This window comes from Emydura macquarii, unplaced genomic scaffold (genome assembly GCF_026122565.2).
Source record: "Emydura macquarii macquarii isolate MOO-44397 ecotype Brisbane River unplaced genomic scaffold, CSIRO-AGI_Emac_v2 contig_3348, whole genome shotgun sequence".
Classification (NCBI taxonomy): Eukaryota; Metazoa; Chordata; order Testudines; family Chelidae; genus Emydura; species Emydura macquarii.
Genome location: NW_027133485.1, coordinates 2,923,588 through 2,950,802, shown reverse-complemented (window position 1 = coordinate 2,950,802; position 27,215 = coordinate 2,923,588). Strand labels below are relative to the sequence as shown.

Here is a 27,215-nt window from a genome sequence, read left to right as displayed (position 1 = left end):
GGTAGAAGAAGGATAGTCTCACATGAAGAGCCTTGGGGCTGGAGTCATGGGTTGTGAAACAATAGAGGAGTGTGAGGAGGATGCTTGCGAAGAGTTTGAAAGGAATGGTATAGTGTATTTTCAAACTGTGGGTAAGTTTTGTGTTTATTAAACTCTAAGCGGAAGAGTAGATGGTTGAAAGTTTCTACAAGAAGGACTAAAGAAAAAGTTTCTTCCAGTGGGTGAGGTTTCTCTTTTTAAAATGGATATCTATTTAGTCAGATCCTTGATCTCCTATTCTATATGGCAACCAAAATGATTAGGGATATGGAATAGCTTTCCATATGAGGAGACATTAAAAAGACAGGGACTTTTCACCTTTTGAAAAGAGATGGGTGGGGGTGGGTGTATAATAGAAATCTATAAAATCATGAATGGTGTGGAGAAAGTGAATAGAGAAATGTTACTTACTGCTTTGCATAACACAAGAACCAGTGGTCACCCAAATAACATTAATAGGCAGCAGGTTTAAAACAAACATAAGGAAGTACTATTTAACACAATATATAGTCAACCTGTGGAATTCATTGCTAGGGGATGCTGTGAAGGCCAAATGTCTAATAGGGTTAAAAAAAGAATGAGATAAGTTTGTGGAGGATAGGTCCATCAATGGCTATTCGCCCAGATGGTCAGGGAAGTAACCCCATGTTCTGGGTGTCACTAAACCTCTAACTGCCAGAAATGGGCACTGGATGATGGGGGATGGATCACTCAAAATGCCCTGTTCTGTTAATTCCTTCTGAAACATCTGGCACTGGGCATTGTCGGAAGACAAGATGGTGGGCTAGATGGACCATTGGTCAGACCCACTATAATCATTCTTATGTTCTTGCATGACATTTAGTGAGTGAATGAAGATCCTAGAAAACCAGGGCTTTGCAAAGATGTGAATAGGGATAGGTTTATATTGCCTATGTACACCTAAAACCAAATTATATTGTATGTCATTCAGAAAGTAAACTAGAAAGAGCTCGTTGGGTAGCTGGAAAGGAGTTTTCTTTATTTCCTGTGAAAATTCTAGAGCAACCGGTAATGGCCCATCATATAGGTTCTAGATCGGTTGAAGTCGTGTTTATAGTAGATCAAAAACTAAAGTAGGTGAGGTAACTCTCCATGTCTCCAATTAAAATGGTTCTTTCCACTACTATAAGTAAGTCCCTTCCAAAATAAAACAGTACATTACATGTAAGTGGCGCCTCCAACCTTCCAATGATGTACTTGCTCCTGTAAACTGGGGAAATTACTTATCAGTGAAAACCTACTTATTAAGCAAAAACAACCAAGATTTCATTTAAAAAGTGGGGGAGGAAGAGGCATCTAAGTGTGCATTGTTCTACACCATGCATAGTCACTTACACCTGTGCAAAGTGGATGTAAAATGCTACCATTCTGACTTTGTACTGTTTTTGCATTCACTTTGTATATGTAGTAACAAAAGGGGAGGGGAAAAGAAGAAAGATGAGCACTCAGCACAAAATCATGATGTTGAGAATACAATTAATCAAGGAAGTAAAGGACATGAAGAGAATTGTTAAATTGCCTATACTGTAATGCTAGCTTAATACTTGCATCCAAGAGTTTTTAAAGAGCTGCTGAGAAGCTTGCTGGACCATTAATGTTGATTTTTCAATAAGTCTTGGAGCACTAGGGAAGTTCCAGAAAACAGGAAGAAAGCTAATGTGCTAATCTTTAAAAAGGGCATTGTCAACCTGACACCGACCCCAAAAATGGAATGGAATGGAATGGCTGATATGGACCTCCAGTTAATAAAGAACTAAAGGAGGGTAACATAATTAATGCAAATCATCATGGTTTTATGGAAAATAGATCCCATCAAACTAACCTAAAACCTTTTTAATGAGATTACAAGTTTGGCTGATAAAGGTACTAGTGTTGACATAATATACTGAGGCTCTGTAAGGCGTTTGACTTAGTACCACACAACATTTTGATTTTAAGAAAACTAGAATGAGATAAAATTAAGATGGCACACATTCAATTGATTAAAAACTGGCTAATAGATAGGTGTCATCAGCGAGTAGAATCTGTTTTTCATCAGGTCACACAGGGACTGGTCCTTGGCCCTATGCTATTTAACATCTTTATCAATGGCCTGGAAGAAAACACAAAGGCGTCACTGATAAAGTTTTCAGGTGACTCAAAAATTGGGGGAATGATAAACAGTGATGATGACAGGTCACTGATTCAGAGTGATTCAGATCACTTGGTAAACTGGGTGCAAACAAATAATGTGTTTTAATATGGCTAAATGTATACATCTAGGAACAAAGAACATACACCTTACAGGATGGGGGACTTTATCAAAGGAAGCAGTGACTTTGAAAAAGTTTGGTGGGTTGGGGGGGATAATCAGCCAAACATGAGCTCCCAGTGCAACACTGGGGCCAAAAGGGCTAATGCAATCCTTGGATGTGTAAATAGGGAATCTTGAGTAGGAGCAGTTATTTTACCTCTGTTTTTTGGAACTGGTGCAACCACTGCTGGAATCTTGTGTCCCATTCGGGGTACCCACAATTCAAAAAAGATATTGATAAATTGGAGAGGATTCAGAGAGGAGCCATGAGAATAATCACATGATTAGAAAACATATTTTATAGTGAGACTCAAGGAGCTCCATCTGTTTCGCTTAAAGTAAAGGTTAAGGGGTGATTTCATTACAGTGTGTAAGTATGTACATGAAGAACAAGTTATTTAATAATGGGCTTTTCAATCTAGCAGAGACAGGAATATCACGATCCAATAGCTGGAAGTTGAAGCAACCCAAGTTCAAATCAGAAATAAGACATACATTTTTAACTGTGAAAATAATTAACCATTGAAATAATTTACCAAGGGCTGTGATGGATTCTCCATCACTGACTATTTTGAAATCAAGATTGGCTGTTTTTCTAAAAGATCTGCTCTAGGAATTATTTTGTGGAAGTTCTGTGGCGTGTGCTATACAGGAGATCAGACTCGATGATCACAATGATGGCCTCTTCTGGCTTAGAATTTATGCATCTCTGTATAAATGATGGCACATGGAGTATGGTGAGGGACAACCCACCCCCATAGTCTAGGTGCTCTAAAGAACTAAGTAAATCTGTCAAAGCCCTTTATAGACAGTGGATTTGAAGACTTCTATGCAATGTAATTTTATGAAGAAGGGTGGATGAACACAGATGAGGCTTGCCAGAATTGAGTCATTATGATGGAATATGCATTTAGATGAAGATGCTGAGAGATTTTTACCATTTTCTTGTTGGTTTTTTTTTTTTTTTTTTTTTAAGTAGGCTCTTATCCTACAATAAGCTCCATATGGGTGCTGTAATCCACCCACATGGTGCTTATTGCAAGATTGGGGCCTTAGTTACCATGAAAATGTCACAGCTTTTCTGTTTTTAAAACATACTTAATTAAAACATACTTAATTTAGATGCAGACTTGAGAGAAATCTGATTGGTACATCTGGAGTGAGAATCACTTATCAAACAGAATGATCAATATTTTAGTTATCTTTGTAGTTACAGTTAGATCTGTGTGAAACCTTGTTCCTGCTACATTGTCAAGTATTCAGGATTTTTATACAACAAGCAGTTTTCTGATTTGAATTCCTCAGACTCATAAATAAGGAGCATGTTGGAATACAGTATAAATCCCATGTGGTGATGATTCCCAGGAAAAAATTAACTTTCTGGATCCCCTGAAGTGATCTGCACAGCATTTAAGAGCCAGGTATGCCTCTGAGGTGGAGTTAGGATGCCATGTTGCAATTGTTATAGGCCAGGGACTAATCCAGAAAATATTCTAATGCTATTATATAAATTAATGGTCTGCTTTACCTGGAATTCTGAGTACAGTGTTGGTCACTCGATCTCAAAAAGGATACTGCAGAATGAGAGGGGATTTGGAGACTGGCAACAAGAATAATTGGGAATTAGGAGCATGGAAAAATTCTTATGATGAGAGAATGAGAAGATTTGGATTGTTTATTTTATCATCTTCCCATTTATTAATCTCCTTCCTAAAGCATACAGCTGGCCAGAATATTGTCTCTTCATTTCAGTAAAATGTTGTTTTGTTGAAGCCAAAACTTTTCAGTGAGATGAGAGAGAGCCAGAGACACAGACACTATAGCTGGTCAGGGCACTGGCCTGTGATGTGGGAGAGATCCAGACTGAAGTCCCTACTTGGCCTGATTTGAAGTGATCTGGAGAGAAAAACTGCTCTGAGTCAGGCACCGCAAGGACTCGAACCTGGGTCTCAATACCCTATCCACCAGGCTATAGAGAGTATGGCATGCAATCTTCTGGTCAGCTCCAGATAAAAGTATGTGAAATGGCCTAGAGCTCTTGTTCTGTTTCATAACGCTAGAGCCAGGGGCCATTCAATGAAATTACCAGGTATCCAATCAAAACTGAGAAAAGGAAATAATTTTTCACACTGTGGAACTCATTGCCACAGGATGTCACTGAGGCAAAGAACTTGCAAAATTCAAAAAGGATTGGACACTTACATTGATAACAGGAATATCCAGAGTTAATAGCTAATGTTAATGAATATTGGAAGGTATAGAAAACCTTATGTATTAGGGTTTAAGACAATCTCCTATTAGGGAGGGCAGATTATCCCAGTTCTGCCTTCTGTGGGGTTTTTTTTTTTTTTTTTTACCTTTGTTTGACACACCTGTTACTGGCCAACATCAGAGATTGTGTACTGGACAAGATGGTTCATGAGTCTCAGCCACTGTGGCAATTCCTATGGGTTCACAAATGTTTTCATAGTGTGGACTGCATCTTTAGAGAGAGCATTTCTCAGATACTTACCCTCCTATTCACAATCACATATAATCTTTGTGGCAGCTGTTTATATGAAAATATTAGGAAGGTATGTATGCATTAAGTTTTAAAATGAATTAGCAGTTAGAAATGAGAACAGGCACCATGTGCTCAACCACTGTAGGCCAGTGGTCCGTATATCACATCTTAGGGAATGGGACTCTGAAAAGCCAAGTATGCAAGGACTGGCAAGAGCAGGAAAACTCTGCTTTTCTGAACTGGGGGAAAAGGATGATCCAGTGGGTAGGGCATTCCTGACCCAACTTGGGAGACCTGGTTTCGATTCCTTGCTCCATCACATGCTTGCTGTGTGACCTTGATCAAGTCACTTACCCTCTCTGTGCCTCAGTTCCCCATCTGTAAAATATATAAATATAATAGTACTTCTGTACTTTACAGAGGTATTGTAAGGATAAATACATTAAAGATTGTGATGGGGCACATTACCTACCTAAGATGGAAAAATGGCAGGAAGGGACACAGTTGATTTAGCAACACAATAGAATAGCAACCATTAATTTTTAAAGAAATTACAGAGATGTTTTTTGTTATTTAAGACTTTACCTGTTGGTCACTGCTCAGGCATTTGAGCATTGTGCAGGACAGCCAGAGAATGAGTACACATACAAATGAAGCTGACCCAGACTTGTAGGAGCTGAAGGTGAGGGATGCTAGAAGTGACCCACGTCAGGGGTGACTCACCTTATTTTATTTCAATTTCGATAATACACTTTGTACGTGTATTCAGGATTAGGTGAGGTCTTAATAAAAATGTCAACACGTTTTCAACATGAGCTGTTTCCCCAAAATAAGTTTGGGGTAGTTTGGGGATGGGATGTAGCTTTCCTACATGTGTGCAAGGGGGAAGAGAGGTATTGTGGAAAGGTGTTTTTGGAAGAAATGTTTGGGGAGGAGGTGGGTTTGATGAGGGATTTGGAGCAGGGTGGTGTGGGGTTTTGGGGAGGGGTGGGTTATGGAAAGTGTATTTGTTTTTCAGGGCAGGGGATGGGGTTTGGAGAGGAGGTATTTGGGGTCGGCGATGGGCTTGGGGGGGTATTGGAGGGAGGTATTTGGGGGGGTGGAGAACAGGTTTTAGGGAGGGGGCAGTGGGAGGTCTGGGGAGAGTCTGGGGGGGGGGTGTTGTTGTGGGGAGGGGGTCGACCGCTGCCCCGTCCAGGCTCCCGCCCAGCAGGGCGCCGGGTTTAAAGGGCCGGGGGAGGTGCGCGCGCACGCACGGAGTTCTCGCGCTCGCCAGCCGGGCCGCCTGCCCAGGTGACGGCGTGCGCGCTCCCGCGCGGCGGGAAGAGGGTGGGGCGAGCGCGAGCCCGGCCCGGGGAAGGCGGCTGGCTGGGGCGGCTTCCGAACCCTGCTTCTCCAGCGGCGCGCGCGAGCCCGACAGGCAGAGGCGTGGGGGGGGGGGGAGGCAGCCGCCGCGGGGGGCGCGCGCGCTCCCGGACCCGCGCCGGTGGTTCCTGCTCGGGCTCGGTGGCACCGCAGAGGGGCTGTTCGCACCGCCGCCGCCGTCACCGCCCGGCCCCCCCTCCCCCCCCCGCGCGGCCCCCCCCTTCCGTTCCCGGTACTGACCCCCACCCGCAGCCAACATTCCCGAGATCAAGCGATACGCGGCGGCGGGGCCGGGGGCGGCGGCGGGGCCCGGGGCGGCCGCGGCCGGGGGGGACCGCAGCGAGGCCGCCGCCGCCGCCATGGAGGCGCTGGGACCCGGTGAGCGGCGGCGGGGTGCCCCGGGGGAGGTTGGGGGCGACTTCCTCCTCGGGGAGGTGGGGGGATGGGGGGCGACTTCCTCCCCGGGGCGGGGCGGGGCGGGGCGGGGGGGGGCTGGCTCCTGAGGGGGGGCTCTGGGCCCGGCTCCCCAGGTGACGGGAGGGGAGGGGAGGGCTGGTCGGTCCCTAGGTGGGCGGTGCTGGAGAGGCCCATGGCTCCCTGCTGGGGGTGTGGGCTGTCCCCTGGGTGACACTGGGTCCTGAGGGGGTGGGGGGCTTGGCCAAGGCTCCCTTGGCTTCAGGGGGTGCCCAGGCTGCTGCTGGGGAGGGCTGGGGGCGAGCCCAGGCTGGGCTGGGGGCTGTGGTGCACCCTTAGCCAGTGGCCTGTCACCCCGGCCCCTTCTCCCCGCACGTGGTCCCTGCCCCGCAGGGTGAGGGGCTGGCTAGGGACATGCCGCTCTGTAGCTGATGCTGTCCTCGCTCTTCTCCAGAGTAGTCCAAATGCAGGAGGGAGGGGAAAGCAAGCTGTTTCCGCCTCCTGGTGCCAGGTCTGGGAGGCCAGGCACCTGATGTCCACAATCTCTCTGCTGTGCTTGAAATCCAGTTATTTTGTGTGTGGGAGGGTGTGCTCTGGTATTGAGTAAAGACACTGGACGTGTTATTTGCAGTGACTGAGTCATTGGTGGGCGAGGGAACCCATGAAAATTCCACTCCCCCTCTAAATTCTGCCCCCGGTAACTTTCCAGCTGTAGTATTTACCCCTTCTTGAAATGTTTTGCTGTGGTGTGTTTATTAATTTGCTAACTATATTGCCATGTGTGGTTCACCCACAGTCTGCAGCTTTTGGGCCTTTTTATGCATCTAGGAATTTCACAAATCACTGGTACTTTCTGTTCCATGCTGTACCGTTGAGTATTTTTGAAGAAATATGTAGGTGTTTTCTAATCAGAATAGGTGAGGCCATGCAATTAAAAATGCTTTGAATGTAGTGACTATCTCATTCCACTGCTACATTTGTAAGTTACAAATTGGAATATGGTTGTGCAAAGTTATTGCTAGTGACCAGTGTAGAGGTCTTTCTGGCAAAGGTGATACACTTAATCTGGTTTCATTTCAGTATCTCAGCCATCTGTCGTTTTTAAAGAGGAATTTAAGTGGGTTGCTAAACTTTGAGCAGATTCACTTGTACACTTAAAACTTTCTGCATGACAGGCCTCTCAGACTGCTACAAGAGTTTTCTGTTTAGATATTCTACAATATGATTTGACTTCTTAGAAATGTAGATGAGAGAGTCTAGAATACAGCCTTAGACCAAGGAAGTGACTTGATGTGGAAGAGGAGCGGTAGGGTGACAGGTTTGAATATTGGCATACACGTGTAAATTATTGTTGCAAATAAATTGCATAAACAGACAGTGTAGTAAAAACATGCCTAATTTTTGAAGGTGGGCCATTATAAAGAGTTTTGTCTAATCTTGAAACTTCTCTGTGCATTAAAACTAAAGCTGTTAATTATGACTAAATGTGGTTTGGTTTTTTTTATTGGATGCGTAACTTGGTGAGTATTGTTGTATGAGATAATGATTAAAGATGAAAATGTGTGCAAGATGTATTTCTTGACTGAGTGTATATATCTACACAATAGCTCTAGAATACCCTTCCTATCAAGTTGGTGGTTTTTAGAAGCTCTGTGAAATTTATAACAATAAATTATTCACCTGAAGACCAAATCTACCCTCATTAATTCCACATCATGGGAGATGTTTTGAAAGATAACTGTAATAGGTGTTGTTTTGAATGTTTATAGTCTGTTAATCAGTATGTGATGCAGTATAAATTTACAGATTTCCAAGAGGTCCTCTTTAATTTGTGTAAAACTGCTTCCTGTCAGGTGTAACTTGGTAATCATAGAATCGTAGGACTGAAAGGGACCTCGAGAGGTCATCTGGTCCAGTCTTCTGTACTTATGGCAGGACTAAGTATTATGTAGACCATCCCTGACAGGTGTTTGTCTAACCTGCTCTTAAAAATCTCCAGTGACAGAGATTCCATAACCTACCTAGGCAGTTTATTCCAGTGCTTAACTACCCTAACAGGAAGTTTTCCCTAATGTCCAACCTAAACCTCCCTTGCTGCAGTTTAAGCCCATTGCTTCTTGTCCTGTCCTCAGAGGTTAAGAAAAACCATTTTTCTCTCTCCTCCTTGTAACAGCCTTTTATGTACTTGAAAGCTGTTATGTCCCCTCTGCCTTCTCCAGGATAAACAAACCCAGTTCTTTCAGTCTTGCCTCATAGGTCATGTTTTCTAGACCTTTAATCATTTTTCTTGCTCTTCTCTGGACTTTCTCCATTTTTGTCCACATCTTTCCTGAAATGTGGTGCCCAGAACTGGACACAATACTCCAGTTGAGGCCTAATCAATGCAGAGCAGAAGAATTACTTCTTGTGTCTTGCTTACAACACTCCTGCTAATATATCCCAGAATGTTTGCTTTTTTGCAACAGTGTTACAGTGTTGACTCATGTTTAGCTTGTGACCCTCTGTGACTAAAGTTAAGATTTTGTCACGGTTATTTTTATTAAAAGTCGCGGACAGGTCACGGGCAATTCAGAAAAATTCAGGGAAGCCTGTGACCTGTCTGTGACTTTTACTAAAAATAACAGGGCGGCGGCTGGGAGCTGCCGAGGGAGGAGGAAGGGGTGCAGCAGCTAGGAGCTGGGGTGGGGGGGACAAGCACAGCTGCTGGGAGCTGGGGGGCCTGCTGCCTGTTCCAGGGTCCCCCTGGGGTGGGTTGGGTCTGCAGGGTCCTTCCACTGCCTGCCACGGCTGGGAGCAGTGGGGTTCCCCCGCTGTGGCTGGGAGCACCCGTGACAGCTGGGAGCTCCAGGGTCCTCTGCCATCAGCCACCACGGGTGGTGGGGACCCTAGAGCTCAGAGTAGCTCTGGGTAGCAGAGGGATCCTGGAGCTCTGAGGTCCCCCTGCTGCTGAGCTGCAGGATCTCTGCTGCTGCTGGCGACTCGAAGCCGGGTGTCCCACCACCTATCCTGGTGGACAGCAGTAGAGATCTCTGCTGCCTGCCGCAGCTTTGAGCTGCTGGGTCTCTGCTGCTTGCACTGCCAGGGATCCCCAACGCTTCCTCTGACGGATAGCAGCGGGGCCCCTGCAGCCTGCGGTGACTCGGAGCTAGTGGGTAACTGCCACGGCTGAGAACAGCTGCCTCCCTCTCCCCCAAGCTCCGGGACTCTTATCGCCTGTGACGGCTGAGAGATCCAGGCCACACAGCCCCCAGAAGCTGAAAGGATAATTTCATGGAGGTCTGTGGAAGTTACTGTATCTGTGACAAAATCTTACCCTTAACTATGACCCCTAGATCCCTTTCTGCAGTACTGTTTTTTAGGGAGTCATTTCCCATTTTGTATGTGTGCTACTGATTGTTCCTTCCTACATGGAGTACTTTGCATTTGTCTATATTAAATATTATTTTATTTACTTCAGATTGTTTCTCCAATTTGTCCACATCATTTTTAATTTTAATCCTATCCTCCAAAGCACTTGCAATCCCTCCCAGCTTGGTATAGTCTGCAAACTTTGTAAGCATACTCTCTATACCAATATTAAAATCATTGATGAAGATATTGAACAGAACCGGACCAAAACTGATCCCTGCAGGACTCAACTTGATATGCCTTCCAGCTTGAACAACTAACTACTACTCTCTGGGAACAGTTGTCCAACCAGTTATGCACCCAGTTCATAGTAGCTCCATCTAAGTTGTTTCCCTAATTTGTTTGAGACAATCATGCAAGACAGTATCAAAAGCCTTACTACAGTCAAGATATACCATATCTACTGTTGACACATGACAGGAAAACTAGAGCAACTGTGTGTGGGATACAAATATTTAATCCTAGTGAAATTGAATGGACAAAATTAAAATTATGGAAACAAATTATACAAATTGTAAGGAAGCCCTTGTTTCATATGGAGAATAACATTTAATTTACTACTTTTTTGTATCAGAATGATTATAAAGCAGAGACATAATGTTAACCTGTTTTCTTGACAACAAATGCCTGGAATTGTTTTGATTCCTAATTTACAGAACTTGCAAATATTGAAGAAGGTAAATATAGTTGGTCATTTAATCTCTTTTAGCAGGTCAATGCCCACAAAAACTGTACTGCTTCAGACTAAGTAGCCCAGGATTAATGGATCATCTCTCTAGTATCCAAACAGTCACAGGAAACTTTGATTGCCCTCCATGATATATGCTTTTTAACTTTTCAAAAATAGAAACTATACCCTACAACAAGCTGTCATTAAGTCAAAATAACTATTTATACAGGTGTCGTGCCAGTGGTGTGCATGGCATGTTTGATATCTAGTAAGACAAAATCCGTGCCCCAAGGAAGCTGGTGTGCTGTTCTATTCAACTTTGGAGAATTGATATATGAAATGGACTACATCTACTTGGTGCGTCACCCCTTAAGTACTCTAGCACTTAAAATATTCTAGTGTTAATATTCTCAAATATATAAGTAAAAATTGGTAATTTAGTAGGGACTTAGAAGTCTTCCTATAAAACAAAGGTCGATGGCTTCTTGGGATTTAATCTCACAAGCAAAAGTTTATTGCTGCATCTCTAAGGTATAGCTATTTCCCAACATATCTGTTCTCAAACCTCTTTCCCTCCCTCCCCCCCCCCCCCGAGATAAATTCAGACCTTTTATTTATCAGCCCTTTGACTGAAAGGGATGCTGTCAACTTGAAATTTAGTCAGTTAAAAAAGGTTTTTAAAGCTGTTTCGGTTGCTAAATTTGGCCTAAATTATCCTACCAATTTTTGTGATTTTTCAGTCATGTTCCAGAGGGGTAGCCGTGTTAGTCTGTATTCAGCAAAACAACGAGAGTTCTGTGGCACCTTAAAGACTAACAAATTTATTTGGGCATCAGCTTTTGTGGGCAGAAACCCACTTCGTCGCGGAACTCTTGTTGTTTTACAGTCATGGTTTTCTGTTTTTTAGACAAATGTTTCTCCTTCGTTGCTGTGCAAAAGACTCAAGCAGGGAAAGCTGCCTACCCAAAGGGAATAGTGAAACTATGACTATATCAAGTGCTGTCAAATACACAGAATAAGACAAAAAATATTTTTCATTCAGTCGCTTCACTTCAAGTGTTAAAATAATGAGTTTAAAAATAAATCAGACAAATGTGACTTTCAAATGAGTGTCCCTTTTAATTATGTAACATTCCAGTTCTAATATATATCTTTGAGGAAACTGGCAAACATTACATTGGGTAATTTGAGTTCAGATATGTCTTACTTGAAACTTCTGCAAATTTTCTCAGTGGAAATAAATTCTAAAAAGCCCAGATTTTGGCAAGCTACCTTGTCCAGTTCTGTTAACAAGACATGGATATGTATACACTAATAATTTGGTTTAAAACATTTTACAGTGTTTCCTTACTGTTCTCTCTTCCTTTAGGGAAACATTGTCCTGCTCACTCCCATCGTTGTGTTGGAATTTGAAATTGGCCTGAGTTTTGTTTACATTAAATAGGATTTCAGTGTTAGCATGTAAATAGTACGGCATTTTTTGTTGTGGAAAGTAAAAAACTGTTTGTGTTGATCCTATATAAAAATATATTTTTAATTTATATTCTATAAAAAAAAATCTTTTCAATTTTAAATACTCTCAATTTTCAGATAAAAATTGGCCCTCTGACCTCTTGATCATACCAAGAATGACTGTCATTAAAATCCTAACTCTGAGCATAATACATGGAAGCCTACAATGGACTTAATAATAAACTCTCTATTATTCACTAATGATATTACATGTGATGATAAGAGTATATCTAGCATACAAACAGCTAAATTCCATCACAGGGCTCTGACTTCATAAATCATGTTGGCAAAGGTTGATTTCTTACATACAGTACTGCTGTAATTAGTTTATATGTTTTGGCTACATAATTCTGTTGATCATGAACATCATTTAGAGCTGCTAAAAGGCAATGGAGCCACTAGAGAGCACTTTCATTTGTTAATCTTGCAACCTGAGCAAGCCACTTCAGACTTTGCTCCCTCATTTGTCATAAGGAGCCTGCAGTTGAATTACAGCCCTGTGTACAATTGGGAGGACATTGTGCTACATGATCGATTATTATCTCAAACTTGTTTCTTTGACTTTCACAGGGCCTCCAGCCAGCCTCTTCCAGCCGCCCCGCCGCCCCGGCCTGGGAACTGTTGGGAAACCCATCCGTCTCTTAGCCAATCACTTTCAGGTGCAGATCCCTAAAATTGATGTTTATCACTATGATGTAGATATCAAACCAGAAAAGCGGCCCCGAAGAGTGAACAGGTAAGGATGGCTTAATAAAAACTAAAGAAGCCTTAATTTAAGGAAACCCAGTTTTTTAGCAATTCTCCAGCTGCTGTCAGTATAGTTTTAAATATCTGATGTAGGTAATAGTTGCCAATTGAGCAACCATGGCTAGGGCTCCTAGGGGCTGTAGAAACATAAACTAGATCATATTCTCAGAGAAAACTGGAGTGAAAGCTTTTGCAGTTGGACTGTAGATGTGGAAAGCACTGAGAAATATGTTGTCCCTTGTATGCTACTGGTTTCAGGCCTGAATGCAGTTATGGCCAGTTATAACAACTTTGCTAGGGCATTACTGAATTTGCCTATTCTTCAAACTAATCTATTAAATAATGCCATCCCTCTTTAGGGAGGTGGTAGATACTATGGTGAGACACTTCAAGATGCAGATATTTGGTGATCGGCAGCCGGGATATGATGGTAAAAGGAACATGTACACTGCACACCCACTGCCTATTGGGAGGGACAGGGTAAGTAAGGCTGTTTACTACAACAACAATCTTCCTGTGAAATGTTGCCATACCAACGCTTCAATACCATGTATAGTTTTTTTGAAGTGTGTTGGGATCTTTGGGATAAAAGGCGCTATAAAAACCTTACAGTTAGTAGTATTAGAAAACCAAGGGCCAGTGGCAATAGGAATTGTGTGTGTGCTCCAAGGATCTGGGTTCTTCAATGGACTATTTTTTCCAGGAGCATTTTAAGTTCCTGTCTCTTGTGTTTGTGAACTTGGCCTTGACACTGTAAGCCAACACACTGTGGTCTTGAGTCTGCTAGGATGGATCACACTTCTTGGTGTGAATTTCCCTCATCTGTAAGTGGTTTTAACAGCCTTTTAAGGGCAGTACTGTTAGCTGCTTCACTGTTGAATGACATAGCAAATTGTACTTTGCAGCAAATGTGCTGTTCTGGTGTGACTGGATTTGTTTAGGCATGTCCTAACATAAGAAAGAGTAAAGTTGCCAATATGCTCTAGCACCAGATAAACTAGTTTGCTGCCAGGCCTTGTTTTGAAGTTCAGGACCCAAACAAAATACAATTTTCTACACTAGACTCTCAATTTTTTCTCCATCTACTCGAAAACAAAGACTTCTGTAGCTCACTTCCTCTTTACAGACTTATGGTCTCATAGTACAAATCTGTAGTTACTCATGTAAATTTACTCATGTTAGTAATTTACTCATATGAGTAAGTCCAAAGCAAGGAGCATTTTCATTAAAACTGAAAATTTGAATAGAATAGTTTTTCTTAATATTAGGTTTTCTAAGTCTTTTAATAGTACCTCAACTTGCCTGCCTGATGATGTGATTTATATTCTGGTAGCACCCAAAATCCCTAGCTAGGAGTGGAGCACAGTTCTGCTAGGTACTGTCCAAAGATGCAAGAAGACAGTCAACATCCCAAAATGCTTAATCAGAGCAGACTAAAACACAGTTTAAAAGCAAAGATTAGGTGTAGACATGACATACAAGCAAACTGATCAGGTTCCTATTTTTTAAATATGTTTTTATTAATGGTGGCAGAGACATAGAGAAGGGAAATAGCAGAAGAAGGTGAGTAAATGGGAACAAGGGAGGAGAGGGAAGGAAGTTGAGCACAGTGTAATGTAGCATTTATGGATCAACAGTTATCAGATATTTCAGATGCTTCCTTTTGTTTCTCACAATAGTGTCAAGGAAGTTAGTGGGCCTCTTTAAATTTACTCATTCTAAGGATAAACATTAACAAATTGTCACCTTCCTGTCAAGCCTTATGTTTACAACTCTGTAATTTTCAGCTGAAATGTTTTAGAGGGTCCCAGTTCTTCATAGTATGTGGCAGATAAAAATATATACCAAAAATTCCAGATTTGGGTGAAATTTGTGTAGATACTCAGTTTTCTGGAGAAAATAACCCCACTTTACAGTCCTTTCTGAGGACCAGATTAGTGGTGGTACAGTGCCATGTGAGGGAGACCTTTCAGGCTAATGGTGAATGAGAGTACTTCTCAAGTCATGTGTTCAACCTCTGGGGACAAACGCTTTGCATCCCTCATAGATCTTTGCTTCCCTTTGTGATTAAAGTGTGGTGTTGACTGGTTCCAAAGAAGTTCAGACCATTGGCTTGAAGAGTAGAGGTTAACATACCTTTACTTTGTCGTTATGGATACACACCAGCCTTTTCCTATCAATTCTATGGGACAAAAAGTGGATGACTAATCATAAGTTTCTTCTTCAGACCATTGGTGTTACCATGCTAACCTCCAGCTGAAGATGATGGCTAATATAAACATAACTTCAGAGCAGTTTCTTGGTGTGACTAAATTACTGGCTTTCAATCTTCTCCATGCAGCTACTCTTGTTTGCTGGATAATTCTCTCAAATTATTACAGCCTAATTGAGAAACCCCTTGTAGATTTAAAGCAAGTCCAGGAGAATAAAAGTGTTGCTTAGTGTTGCATTATGGTATTGTCTGTTAATTTGGGTTTGTGCTGTGTCTGCTCTGATTATTTAGGTGGATATGGAGGTGACACTCCCAGGTGAGGGGAAGGACCAGACGTTTAAAGTGTCTATTCAGTGGGTGTCAGTGGTCAGCCTTCAGCTGCTTCTGGAAGCTCTGGCAGGACATTTGAATGAAGTTCCTGAAGACTCTGTACAGGCACTTGATGTAATCACACGGCACCTTCCCTCCATGAGGTGGGTACTTTTGATTGCAGGTTTCCTAATCTGTTAAAACGGTGCCTACTTGCTGTTGCTCCAAATTTAAACTACATTGCTGCAAAAGTTGTGAGGGGTGTCTGTTGTGTGATGTATTTATTTTTTCTTTTTAATATAACTTTGATACATACTTGCATTAGAAGAAATATGGATTCTGTCTGAGGTTCTGACAGTGACTTTGTGGCCTTTCTAGCTGCTTTTTTATCTGTAAAAGTCAGGTGTGCTTCACGTGTGTTAGACTTAACACTTGTGAAGTACTATAGAAATATTAAGTAAATTTTTAAACACTGCTGAAATGAGTGTACAAGAAGTATCAGGTCCCTACTACATCTATCAGGACTTGAACTTTTATAAACCTAAGGACTACAATGAAAGGTTTAAGTATTAACTCTTCCCATTTCATCAGGTACACCCCTGTGGGCCGTTCCTTCTTCTCTCCTCCTGAAGGTTACTACCACCCTCTGGGAGGGGGCAGGGAGGTTTGGTTTGGATTCCATCAGTCTGTCAGGCCTGCCATGTGGAATATGATGCTCAATATTGATGGTATGCAAGAACTTCTGTATTTAATGGCATAAGAAAGGGAGGGGGCAGAGGAACTTTCTCCCCTCCCACTGCCTTTTCTAGACTAAATATCCGTTCTTTCTGTTCTTAGTATCGGCAACTGCTTTCTATCGTGCCCAGCCTATCATTGAGTTCATGTGTGAGGTCTTGGACATTCAGAACATCAATGAACAGACCAAACCTCTTACAGACTCCCAGCGTGTTAAGTTTACCAAAGAAATCAGAGGTAAATGCTTAGTTTAAAAACTGTTGCTGCACAATATTGGAAGCCTGTGAGCGTATTAAGCTGTGCTAACAGAGTTCACAGGCTGCAGATGCTGGAAACTGGCCTATTCCTTGTCACTCATCTTTCAGAGTTGAAAGTAAATCTTAGAGGTGGTGGTTGGTTGACCATGTCTGATTTTTTTTTTTGGTGGTTCCTTTTGTCTTGGGTTTTCAGGTCTAAAAGTAGAGGTTACCCACTGTGGCCAGATGAAGAGAAAATATAGAGTTTGCAATGTTACCAGGCGACCGGCGAGCCATCAGACGTATGTACACAATCTCCTGTATGCAGTGATTATGCAGTGAAAGCTATTGGAGATATTAAGTGCACTATGGCTTTTAATGTGGCTTCTAAAAGAACTTTTAATTTTATTTGACTAGTTGGAACAGTGACAGTCGATTTTAGATTACAACTTTCTCCACAAGATGAAGGATTAGAGAAATGTCATGGCTTTTAAAATGTCTCTCTAAGGCCACAATTTTTTAACTTGGCTTCAAGTCCAATTCACAGTGATAAACTACTTTATACGTAAGTTTACATAAAGAGAAATAATGGGCATTTTCAGGGCTTTCAAATATATTCTCCATATCACTTTTTAAAAAGAACTAAACACTTCATTGCGAAGCGTAATCAAAGCAGTGCATTTTTTTATAGGTTCCCTCTGCAGCTGGAAAATGGACAGGCTATGGAGTGTACAGTAGCTCAGTATTTTAAGCAAAAGTACAGTCTGCAGCTGAAATATCCTCACCTTCCATGTCTCCAAGTGGGACAGGAACAGAAACACACTTATTTACCACTTGAGGTAAAGGAGTCTGGTCACTTTTAACTGGCACTGCATTGTGACTTACACCTCTTATTTTGGTAGCAATATGCTGTCTCTAATTCTGTTGCTGTGTAGGTATGTAACATTGTGGCAGGCCAACGATGTATCAAGAAGCTAACAGACAATCAAACATCAACTATGATAAAGGCCACTGCAAGGTCTGCACCAGACAGGCAGGAAGAAATCAGCAGACTTGTGAGTAGTTGTGGTTCAGCTTTATGGAAAATAGTCACAAGACCTTTCCTTTTCCCTTTCCCGTCAAACATTTTTTGATAGAAAATTTTCAAGCTGTGTGTATCATGTCTTTTCTACATAGATGGGTTTTGTAAATCTCTTTCAAATTGATTCCACTGAAGCATTGTAGTAAAATCCATAGAATTTCTGATCCCCCTGTGAATAAGCAGAATAGCCAAAAATAGAAAAAGCTGAAGAAACTGACTTTTTCCCCCCTTTGAATGTAAGGGGATCTGGCTTGAGCCACTCTGCTTGTTGTACAAATAACCACCTGAAATACTATGTATGGCTATGATGCTGTTCTCCTGATCTTCAGGTGAAGAGTAACAGTATGGTAGGTGGACCGGATCCATATCTGAAGGAGTTTGGTATTGTGGTCCATAACGAAATGACAGAGTTAACAGGCAGAGTATTGCCAGCACCGATGCTGCAGTATGGAGGCCGGGTGAGTTCTTGGTATTTATTGTAAAACAACTTGTTGTAAGAATCAGACTTATCTGGCATTGGCCGGCATTTTGTAATTTAAAAGTTCACTTATACACCAACCTATTGAGAATACTGTTCACTGCCTTACCAACCTGAACGTAACTTTTCATTTTTAAGTTTTGTTTTTGTCTTTATCTAGAATAAGACTGTAGCTACACCAAACCAGGGTGTTTGGGACATGAGAGGGAAACAATTCTATGCTGGCATCGAGATTAAAGTTTGGGCTGTTGCCTGCTTTGCACCTCAGAAACAATGCAGGGAAGACTTGCTCAAGTGAGTACCTTTGTGCTGCCAGCAGTTATGATCTAACATGCACCACATTCGGCTGGTCTAGTTATTACTTAGTTCTGCCTCAGTGCAGGGAATTGGACTAGATGACCTCTCAAGGTCCCTGCTAGTCCTGCATTTCTATGATAACTTGATCTGAAGACATCTAACACAGTAAAGCAGGAAATCTTTGCCTAATAGTAGCTTAAATATTTGCAACTTGAAGGTGGGGAATAACCAAGTCTGTAAACTGATAAACTTCTGTAAACTGTTAAACTAGGAAAAGGATTAAGGTGCTCCTATTGCAGTTGAAATGCTATCTTTGGAGAAGGCAACTGTGTCTACCTCTCTGCTCTTTTCCTCCTACATTTGCCTCCCATTGCCTGCATTTGGCCTATGTTTCTCTCCTGATTTCTGGTTGCTTTGTGTTCCTGACATTACATTAGCATAGAGGGCATTTGAACAAGGGTAGTGTGTGGAGACATGAAAAGTTTCTCCTGAGTCAAAACTAGAACTGCGCTAGTGAAGCTCTAAGTTGGGTATAATTAAAGAAAATTTTAGCAGTATAAAACTGGTCATGCTATGGAATAGTGTAAAAGATAATGTGCCTAGTTGCCAGAGGACTGAAATATTACTGAAACTATGTGGACTGATTTGCCAAAAGTTCTAATACTTTGTTTGTTTCATAGGAGTTTCACAGACCAGCTACGCAAGATCTCCAAGGATGCAGGGATGCCAATTCAAGGCCAGCCATGTTTCTGTAAATACGCACAAGGTGCGGACAGTGTGGAGCCGATGTTCAAACACTTGAAGTTGACCTATGTCGGTCTCCAGCTGATCGTAGTGATCCTGCCTGGAAAGACGCCTGTGTATGGTATGGAGCTGAGATTGTAAAGTTTCATGTAGTTAACTCTCAGGGTGCATGATGATGAGATGGGTAAAGAATGGCAATGCCTTTTTCTGTGTTGGGTTTTTTAGACGTTGGTTAATGTCACTTTTTTTATAATCATACAGATATAGTTACAAAGAGTGGACTGTCATTCACTTTTGAATCTTGACCTACTTTTCAAATGTCTTAAAGGGGGAGGTAATGGAGCATTGATGCTTGAGATAATCAGAATCACCTTGCTTTTCTGTTGCAGCTGAAGTGAAGCGTGTTGGTGACACTCTCTTAGGAATGGCCACGCAATGTGTTCAGGTGAAGAATGTGGTAAAAACCTCACCCCAAACTCTGTCCAATCTTTGTCTGAAGATAAACGCAAAGCTTGGAGGGATCAACAATGTGCTTGTACCTCATCAAAGGTTAGATCGAATTTAAAGTTTTCATAAAGGCCTAACTTAGTAAGCAAAACTGACTATTTTGGTCTGCTTTTTAGTAACTAAAATGGTACCTTCCCAAACAGTGGGTGGGTTAGAAATCTTCTGTCTATGTAGATGCTTTCATATTGAACAGGACAGATGATGCTGCTTCAGCTGCACAACACGCTATTTTGTGCATTGTGCCTCAGATTTCAGACTTATCCAGCCGTGTGGCTGAAAAGGAGAGACTAAAGGTTGAAGTAAAATAAAATGAAGAGATGGGAGAGCTCTAATATCCTTAAGTCCCATCAGTGTGGGTCTTCTTTTAGCACATGACCGTTTTCTCAATTGCGTTGGTAATTGTCACTCATCTCGTGCCTGGATATAATTGGCATGTTTTCACTTCTATTGTAACAAAGAATGTATAGTAGACTGTCTAGAACTACAGTTTGATGGATGACCACATCCAAAATTGTCCTCAAGCAAGAAACCTATTTTTCTTGCTGCTTTGTTTCACATGGTGCACGTTATCAAACTGGCTGTGATTCCTGATCAGACACCTGTTGTCTTTATTACAGACCTCACTTAGCTCTGTAGTAAACTGTAAAGCCTATTCTACTGCTTATTTCCACTAAGCTCCCTGAGTAACCCTCCTCCCCTTCATGTCTGTCCTGCTTCTGTGTCCTGATCCTTCCACCTTCTCCTCCAAGTATCTCCTTAAAAACACGCCACTTCTGTGAGGTTTGTAAACACTAGTTTTTCCCTTCATCTGGTGCTCTTCTAATAAGAGAGAGTGGGGAGGTGAGTGAATTGTGGCACATTAAACTTTAACTTTCAGCCACCTGCTTTTTTTTTTCTTTGCTTCCCTTTCCACTTCCCTTTTCTGTTCTCTCTAGAGTGTAAGCTGTTTGGGGGCAGGGACTCTCCTCTGTAAAGTACCTGGCAAGTTTTCAGTTCTCTGATATTTCAGATATACTTGTCTAACCTTTCCTTGCCAGATGACTTGCTATATTTAACTCTTTTCCTACCTTTTTTTTTTTTTTTTTTGACTAAGTTTTCTTTAAATTGAACAGGCCCTCTGTGTTCCAGCAACCAGTGATCTTTCTGGGAGCAGATGTCACTCACCCTCCCGCAGGGGATGGAAAGAAGCCATCTATTGCTGCTGTGGTAGGCAGTATGGATGGCCATCCTAGCCGCTACTGTGCTACCGTGCGTGTGCAGACCTCCCGTCAGGAGACTTCCCAGGAGTTACTGTATAGTCAGGAAGTGATCCAGGATCTGACTAATATGGTACGAGAGCTGTTGATCCAGTTCTACAAATCCACTCGCTTCAAGCCCACACGGATCATTTACTACAGAGGAGGAGTCTCAGAGGGGCAAATGAAACAGGTATTTTCTAATGACCTTTCCTTGAGGTTCAGTGAAGTGTTGCCATTGAGAATCTACATGGTATTGGCAAATGAATCCCTCCGGGGGGAGGGGGGAAGATTCCTTAATGGATGGCACCCTGGCACACATGACAGCCTGAGCTCACCTTCACTTACGTAAGCTGTTTAGATGAAGATTCTTACAAACGTATCTACTCTGAGTGACTGAGGGTGCTAAGTTTCAGTTTTGAAACACCCAGATCCTGTAGAACCAGAGGCTTGAATCCTGTAAACGTCAAGACAGCCCTTTGTACAGAGAATACTGTCCTGCCTACTGAATTCCTCACTTACCCTTCTAGGTGGCTTGGCCAGAATTGATAGCAATCCGGAAGGCCTGTATCAGTTTGGAAGAAGATTACAGACCAGGAATAACCTACATTGTCGTGCAGAAAAGGCATCACACTAGACTCTTCTGTGCTGACAAAACTGAAAGGGCAAGTAATGTTGTTGTGTACATAAGTAGAGGAATTCTGTAGAAATGAGAGACCTGCAGGCTCACTTAGCTGGGGATGATGCCCAGATTACTTACCAGAGTGGAATTCGGTTCTACTCTGCAATAAGGAGTATTTCTAAGCAATCAGGCTCTTGTGGCAGGGTGATCCTTGGCACCAAATGGGGGTCTGAGAAACTTGCCTACTTTGTCTCTAACTATGTGTGTGTCTTGTTCATATCACAAAACTGCTGCCTCTTCTCAGGAAAGTTCCTGGACTTAAGATTGCATGTGTATTGTAGGTCCCAGTGAGAGGGTATGAGTAGGGGTGGGGAAGGGAAGTTAAATTTTCAGTGAAAGCTTGTGATGTGCCTGGATTATCTAGTTTTAGGCCTGCTCCAGTCTACAGTTCTAATGGTGCTACTAACAGCCATGTTTAAATAGATCCTGACTGGCGTGGCTTCTTCTGGAACCACATTTTAACTGTTAAAACTGCTCAAGTCTAAGAGGCTAGGTATGTAGAGGAGTTTATAGCAATGTTTCCAGAAAATGACGCATCACACTGTGAACACCATTTGATCTTTAGTGTGGAAAATACCTTAGTATTTCCTTACTTTCATGAGCACTAAATTCACCAGCAGCTTAAAATAAGTCCATCCTGATAGGGTTGTATAAGGGGCACGTGCAGAAATAAATGTACCAATTATAACTTTTTTTCAAACAGGTGGGTAAAAGTGGTAATGTACCAGCAGGCACTACCGTGGACAGTACCATCACACATCCCTCTGAATTTGACTTTTACCTCTGTAGCCATGCAGGAATTCAGGTAATCTTCAGTCTGTACTAGATGTATGCCGTGGGAGCAAGATATCTGCTGTTGTCACTCACGGATAACAACAGCTTCTATTTACAGCTGGAGCAGACTTGCAGTTCTATCAGTTTTATTTAACATATGAAGAATCAGTGCTAAGATTCTGATACATCACTTGGGTATAAATATCTCTAGAAACTACTTAGCAATTTTAATGGAATGATACTGATTCTAGATGAGTCTAGAGCGTCATCTGCCTTAGATTATCATCCAGTTAAACATTTATTTGCCTCCTTCACCAGGGTACCAGCCGCCCATCTCACTATCAGGTCTTGTGGGATGACAACTGTTTCACTGCTGATGAATTGCAGCTGCTAACCTACCAGCTGTGTCACACGTACGTCCGCTGTACAAGATCCGTCTCCATTCCAGCTCCTGCCTACTATGCCCGGCTGGTAGCATTTAGGGCAAGATATCATCTTGTAGACAAGGATCATGACAGGTGAGTCGTGAAAGTCTCCTGTCTCTTTACAGCACACCAGTAGACTGTTGAACACATCTAAACAGATCTGTTTTACTTTTAAATGAAGAGAAAAATTCTGATACCTCCTCTTCTTTTCTGTTTATACCGATCACTGATTTGAACTGGGCTTCTGTGTGAAACAATTTGGTGGGCTCTCAATCCAGTTTTACCTCAAATAGCAATGTTTGACAGTCTCGAGAGGCTAAGAATTGTTTGGGGCTAAGAATTGATTTGGGCTTCCCCCTGCTCATTAACTCTGATCCCTCCAGTTCGGGGATCAGGCAGTTTGGCAGACACTGTATTAATGGGGGACTCATCTCTGCATTAATCTGTACGTTGATGACCCATGGTCAGCTACTGGCCCAAGTTAGTGCTCCAGGACCAGACTGTCTCTGTAGCCAGAGACAGCGTGTACAGAACCTTGACTAATGAACTGGTGAAGTGTGTGCTCATTTATTTGTCCCGTTCTGCATAGCTCTCTAAATGTGTCTCCATCTCTGCAGTGCTGAAGGCAGCCACGTTTCAGGACAGAGCAATGGCCGTGATCCCCAAGCTCTGGCCAAGGCAGTGCAAATCCACCACGACACTCAGCATACAATGTATTTTGCCTGAGTCTATCTGGGAAGACGAGGCAGAACCGGCAACCCACGCAGTCCTGAAATGTTTTGAACGCCTACTGCTTATTGCTAGGGCCCAGTTTATTTCAGACTGCATACTACCAGCAGCTCTGAACAGTCGCACTGAATCTACACTTCACAGCAAAGTCTGATGCACCGACACAATTGAGCCATTTGTTTTGTTGTTTTAAGTAATAGAAATTCATGAACTGTCTTTTCTGATGCATTGGACTGAATTTTTACCTCAAAGCGCAAAAGGCCGATCATCCTGAAATTTTTAAAAGACTTGGCATGAAAGATTTTTATTGAATATTTTGCTAGCTATGGTTTTTAAGTTATCTCAGCCCACTAGTTTATCAAGATGACTAATTCCCTGTCTTCATGCACTGCTTAGTAAGTGTGCATATTATGGCAAAATATTTTACTCTAATTGTAACCATTCTATTGTGTGGGGCCATAGATTTTTTTTTTAAACGGAGGTTTTAGAGTTCACTACTGTAAATGCCTTTTAACAAACATGAACTTTCACAGGTATTGCAGTTTCTTTGTCAGTTTTACTAGTTACCTTTTTAATCTCTGCAGACTTGGGCTGCAGAGCAATTGCACTATACTGCGGATTCAACTAGTTGGTTCTTGTTCTGTGAATGTGCAACATAACCAGATAGTGATGCCTGTCGTCAGGTTTTAATTATGATGGTTACAAATAATACTGCCATGATATGGTAACAAGTACCGAACCATTTCCCCTTATAAAAATGATAAAATATATATAAAAAAATTAGCTTTTAGATATTTTTCAAACTTTTACAAAAGTGCCCACTTTATGCTGCTGTGTGGTTTGATAAATCTAAGTGATTTTAAAACTTTTCTCATAGAAGGTTTAACTTGGCAATAAATATTTTTTTTAAGCCCCCTGACAGTGTAAAATTCTAGCTGAGGATTGTGCATGAGTTTAACCAACCTTTTTGTGTCGTTTTCTGAACGCACATTTGGGCAGTTTCTCAAATTAATCAGAAAAGACGCACTTCCATGCTTTTTTAATAATTATTTTTAACTGTTTTGTATTCACTGTTGGTGTCCTGTCTACCACTTTTTTTATAAGCTTGGAAGCTGGGTGTTGTTTGTAGGAAAGGCTTGCCAATCTGTACAGCTCTAAGTGTATTGTGTGACAGTAGCAACCTGAAGATTGGTACCAGCATTTTAATCTTTTTTTCCCCCCTGGGAATTGAGGTTGCACGCACAATTGCATTCAACAGCATGTTTAAAAACTGTAAATCAAATATATTGATCCTGTACCAGCCTAGAAATTTAGGGTTTTTTTATTTGCTTGGCTTTTTCAGCTGAAATATATAAAAAAGGAAGAGGTGCTTGGTGTCACTTAATTATTTCGGAACCCACAGACATAATACATGGAGAAGAGATTTCTTTTTGTGTTAACCTGAGTTAACACAGACTAAAATCTTATTCATAGATTCAGTATAGCTAACATTACACCACTGCAGAAGCTAAGAAAAGTTTGAAAAGTCACCAACTATTGCACTGTGATCTCTGCCTTTGGTGTGGGGTTTGCTGCTAAGTTGTCTGTTGTTCTAGAGCTTGGAAACCAGCCCTCTTGAAAGCTCAGCAATATGAAATGCTGTTTTTTTCCCTTCAGTCTTCTAAATAAGCTTGTAAATAAAATAAAGTTTACATTTTTAAATGCTGTCTTTCAGTTGTACCTGAGTAAGCTGAAGTTAGTCTTCAAGACATTTTTATAACCTACTTCAGAGTAGTATGCCTCATTAAAATTAGTTTAAACGTTTTCTCTTGGAAAATGGAACCGAAGCAAGCTCTGCTCCTGGCACGTAGTGTGGACAGTTTTAGATAAGATTCTTTTTAATTTGTTAAACTTTTTTTAAAGAATACCTCACTTGGATAATTATCAGGATGTGGGTGGGAGACTGACTGCTGCTTCAGCTAGACGGCTGCTTTTCTTAATACTTGTTCAGGGAGAATATAAAAAACCATTTTAGAATGAACTTTGACCCAACATATGGTGAATTTTGGCACCTTGAAGAGAAATGAAGCACCCCTTATCTTATAGGATCAAAGATCACTGTGGGTTCATGCACTAGGCAAGAATGTGACTGACTAGTCAAGGGTGGGTAAGAGATTTAATTTTTACCACCAGGCAGATAGTTGTCCAGTGCCAAGTATTCCTAGTTCAGATTGAGTGAAGTAAGAGCCTCTCATCTGCTTGTCTGCAATTAGCCTGAACACTTAACCTCAAACTACAGATTATTAGACCTCAGCTAGCTCCTCGGAGCGTGGCAAGAATGTCTAACTCAATCTTGTGTTAGACCATCATAGGACTAAAATAGTGGTAAGGGTGCAGTGCTGTCACTTGGAGAGGTAGCGAGAACTGAAGAGCATTTATGTTTAGAATTATTGTCATTGAAGGGTGTGTATCTTTGGGAGGTTATAAGGGCAAGATCAAAGTTGCAGCAATATTGTATGCAGTTCGGAAAGCTGAGTGTTGAGGTTCAGCTTGATGATCTGAATGATCCCTTAGGACTGACTGAATTGTTCTGCATGTGTCAATCAATGGGAAGATGTGCATTCTGTAGCTGTAGTTCTTAGGGTGTTTGGTTTTTTATAAATAAAGCCTGTTGGCCGCTGTTTAGCTGTGTGGTGTGGAAGATTTTAAATGTAGCAAAGTTTAACGAGTTGTGGGAAGGGGCAGTTGACATTAAAGAACAGCAGAAACCCCATTTTTGAACCAGTTCTGCTTTCTTTGTAAACAGTTGAATTCTGAACAAGCTCTGGAAAGAACTAGTTGGCCTGTCTCAGACATTGGCAGGCCCAACTTATTTATTCTTACTGTAAGTACTACAGTTTAGTGTAGTACCTGTGGCTGCATCCAAAGGGCATAGAAGGTTCTGATATAGAGGCAAACATGCTTCTTAGACCTGGTCTACACTAGAAAATTAGGTCGGCTTCATTCTGTCACTCAGGGATGTGAAAAATCTACACCCCTGCGCAACGTATTTAAGCTGACTAAGTCTCTGTGTAGACAGTGCTAGGTCAGTGGAAGAATTCATTCGCCAGCATAGGGAGTGTCTGTACTTAAGTGCTGCAGTGGTGCTGCGGTAGCGTTTCAAGTGTAGACAAGCCCTCATAGTACGTATCTTGTTCCAGACACACACGTCAGAGCTTATTTACCTATATCAAAAGCCTTGCCCTTCATATGGGTAAAGGCATCCTTTTGTTCAGATAGTGTTTAACAAAATTTCCCCCCCAAACTACCTTTGTGGATGTGATGTAGGATTTTTCTTGCTCAATAGCAAGGCAGTAGCTCTACTTTCATTTTAAGAAAGCAGAGTTTGGAGGGCATTGTATCAATACTGTTTCAACTACAAGGTTTTTTCCTTGTGACATTTGAGGAAAGATCTTGTAATATCACAGATTTTCTTATACCTTGCTATTGACATTTTCATGATATTTCTATGTCTAGAGGCTGCAACTTCAATGTAAAATGTTTGCATTTGTTCATTTTGACTTATGATGTAATTTTTGTTTCTATATTGTTAGACTTGTAATGTTTAAAATTGTATTTTATTAAATTTGGACTGGATGTATGTCTATAGCAATACGAGGTACTCTTTCTAAACTCTTATGGGTGGGTTAGCAGCCCCATGTTGCGATAAGATGCTGGTCGTGTACAATTTGCAATGTATTTTTTTTAGCCTGCAGGGATATTTTGTGTTCATGTGTCCAAAAAAATAAAAAATTGGCATTCTTGTGCCAAATGTTCTGTT

General features: G+C 41.7%; 1 protein-coding gene across 2 annotated transcripts; it reads left to right on the top strand.

Moving 5' to 3' along the window:
* LOC137143910 (protein argonaute-4) lies at nucleotides 1-27,215 on the top strand. Of its 2 annotated transcripts, none has more exons than XM_067533960.1 (18): nucleotides 1-131; nucleotides 12,796-12,961; nucleotides 13,332-13,452; nucleotides 15,476-15,657; nucleotides 16,085-16,221; nucleotides 16,331-16,465; nucleotides 16,679-16,766; nucleotides 17,156-17,303; nucleotides 17,400-17,519; nucleotides 17,875-18,003; nucleotides 18,184-18,317; nucleotides 19,001-19,185; nucleotides 19,454-19,613; nucleotides 20,684-20,999; nucleotides 21,337-21,471; nucleotides 22,192-22,293; nucleotides 22,581-22,780; nucleotides 23,305-27,215. In XM_067533960.1, exons 1-18 carry the CDS (start codon nucleotides 23-25, stop codon nucleotides 23,411-23,413), a joined length of 2,676 nt encoding a protein of 891 aa, XP_067390061.1. In that variant the 5' UTR covers nucleotides 1-22; the 3' UTR covers nucleotides 23,414-27,215. The 2 variants fall into 2 exon arrangements, with proteins under 2 accessions (XP_067390061.1, XP_067390063.1); XM_067533962.1 differs by lacking the exon at nucleotides 1-131 and adding an exon at nucleotides 6,488-6,599.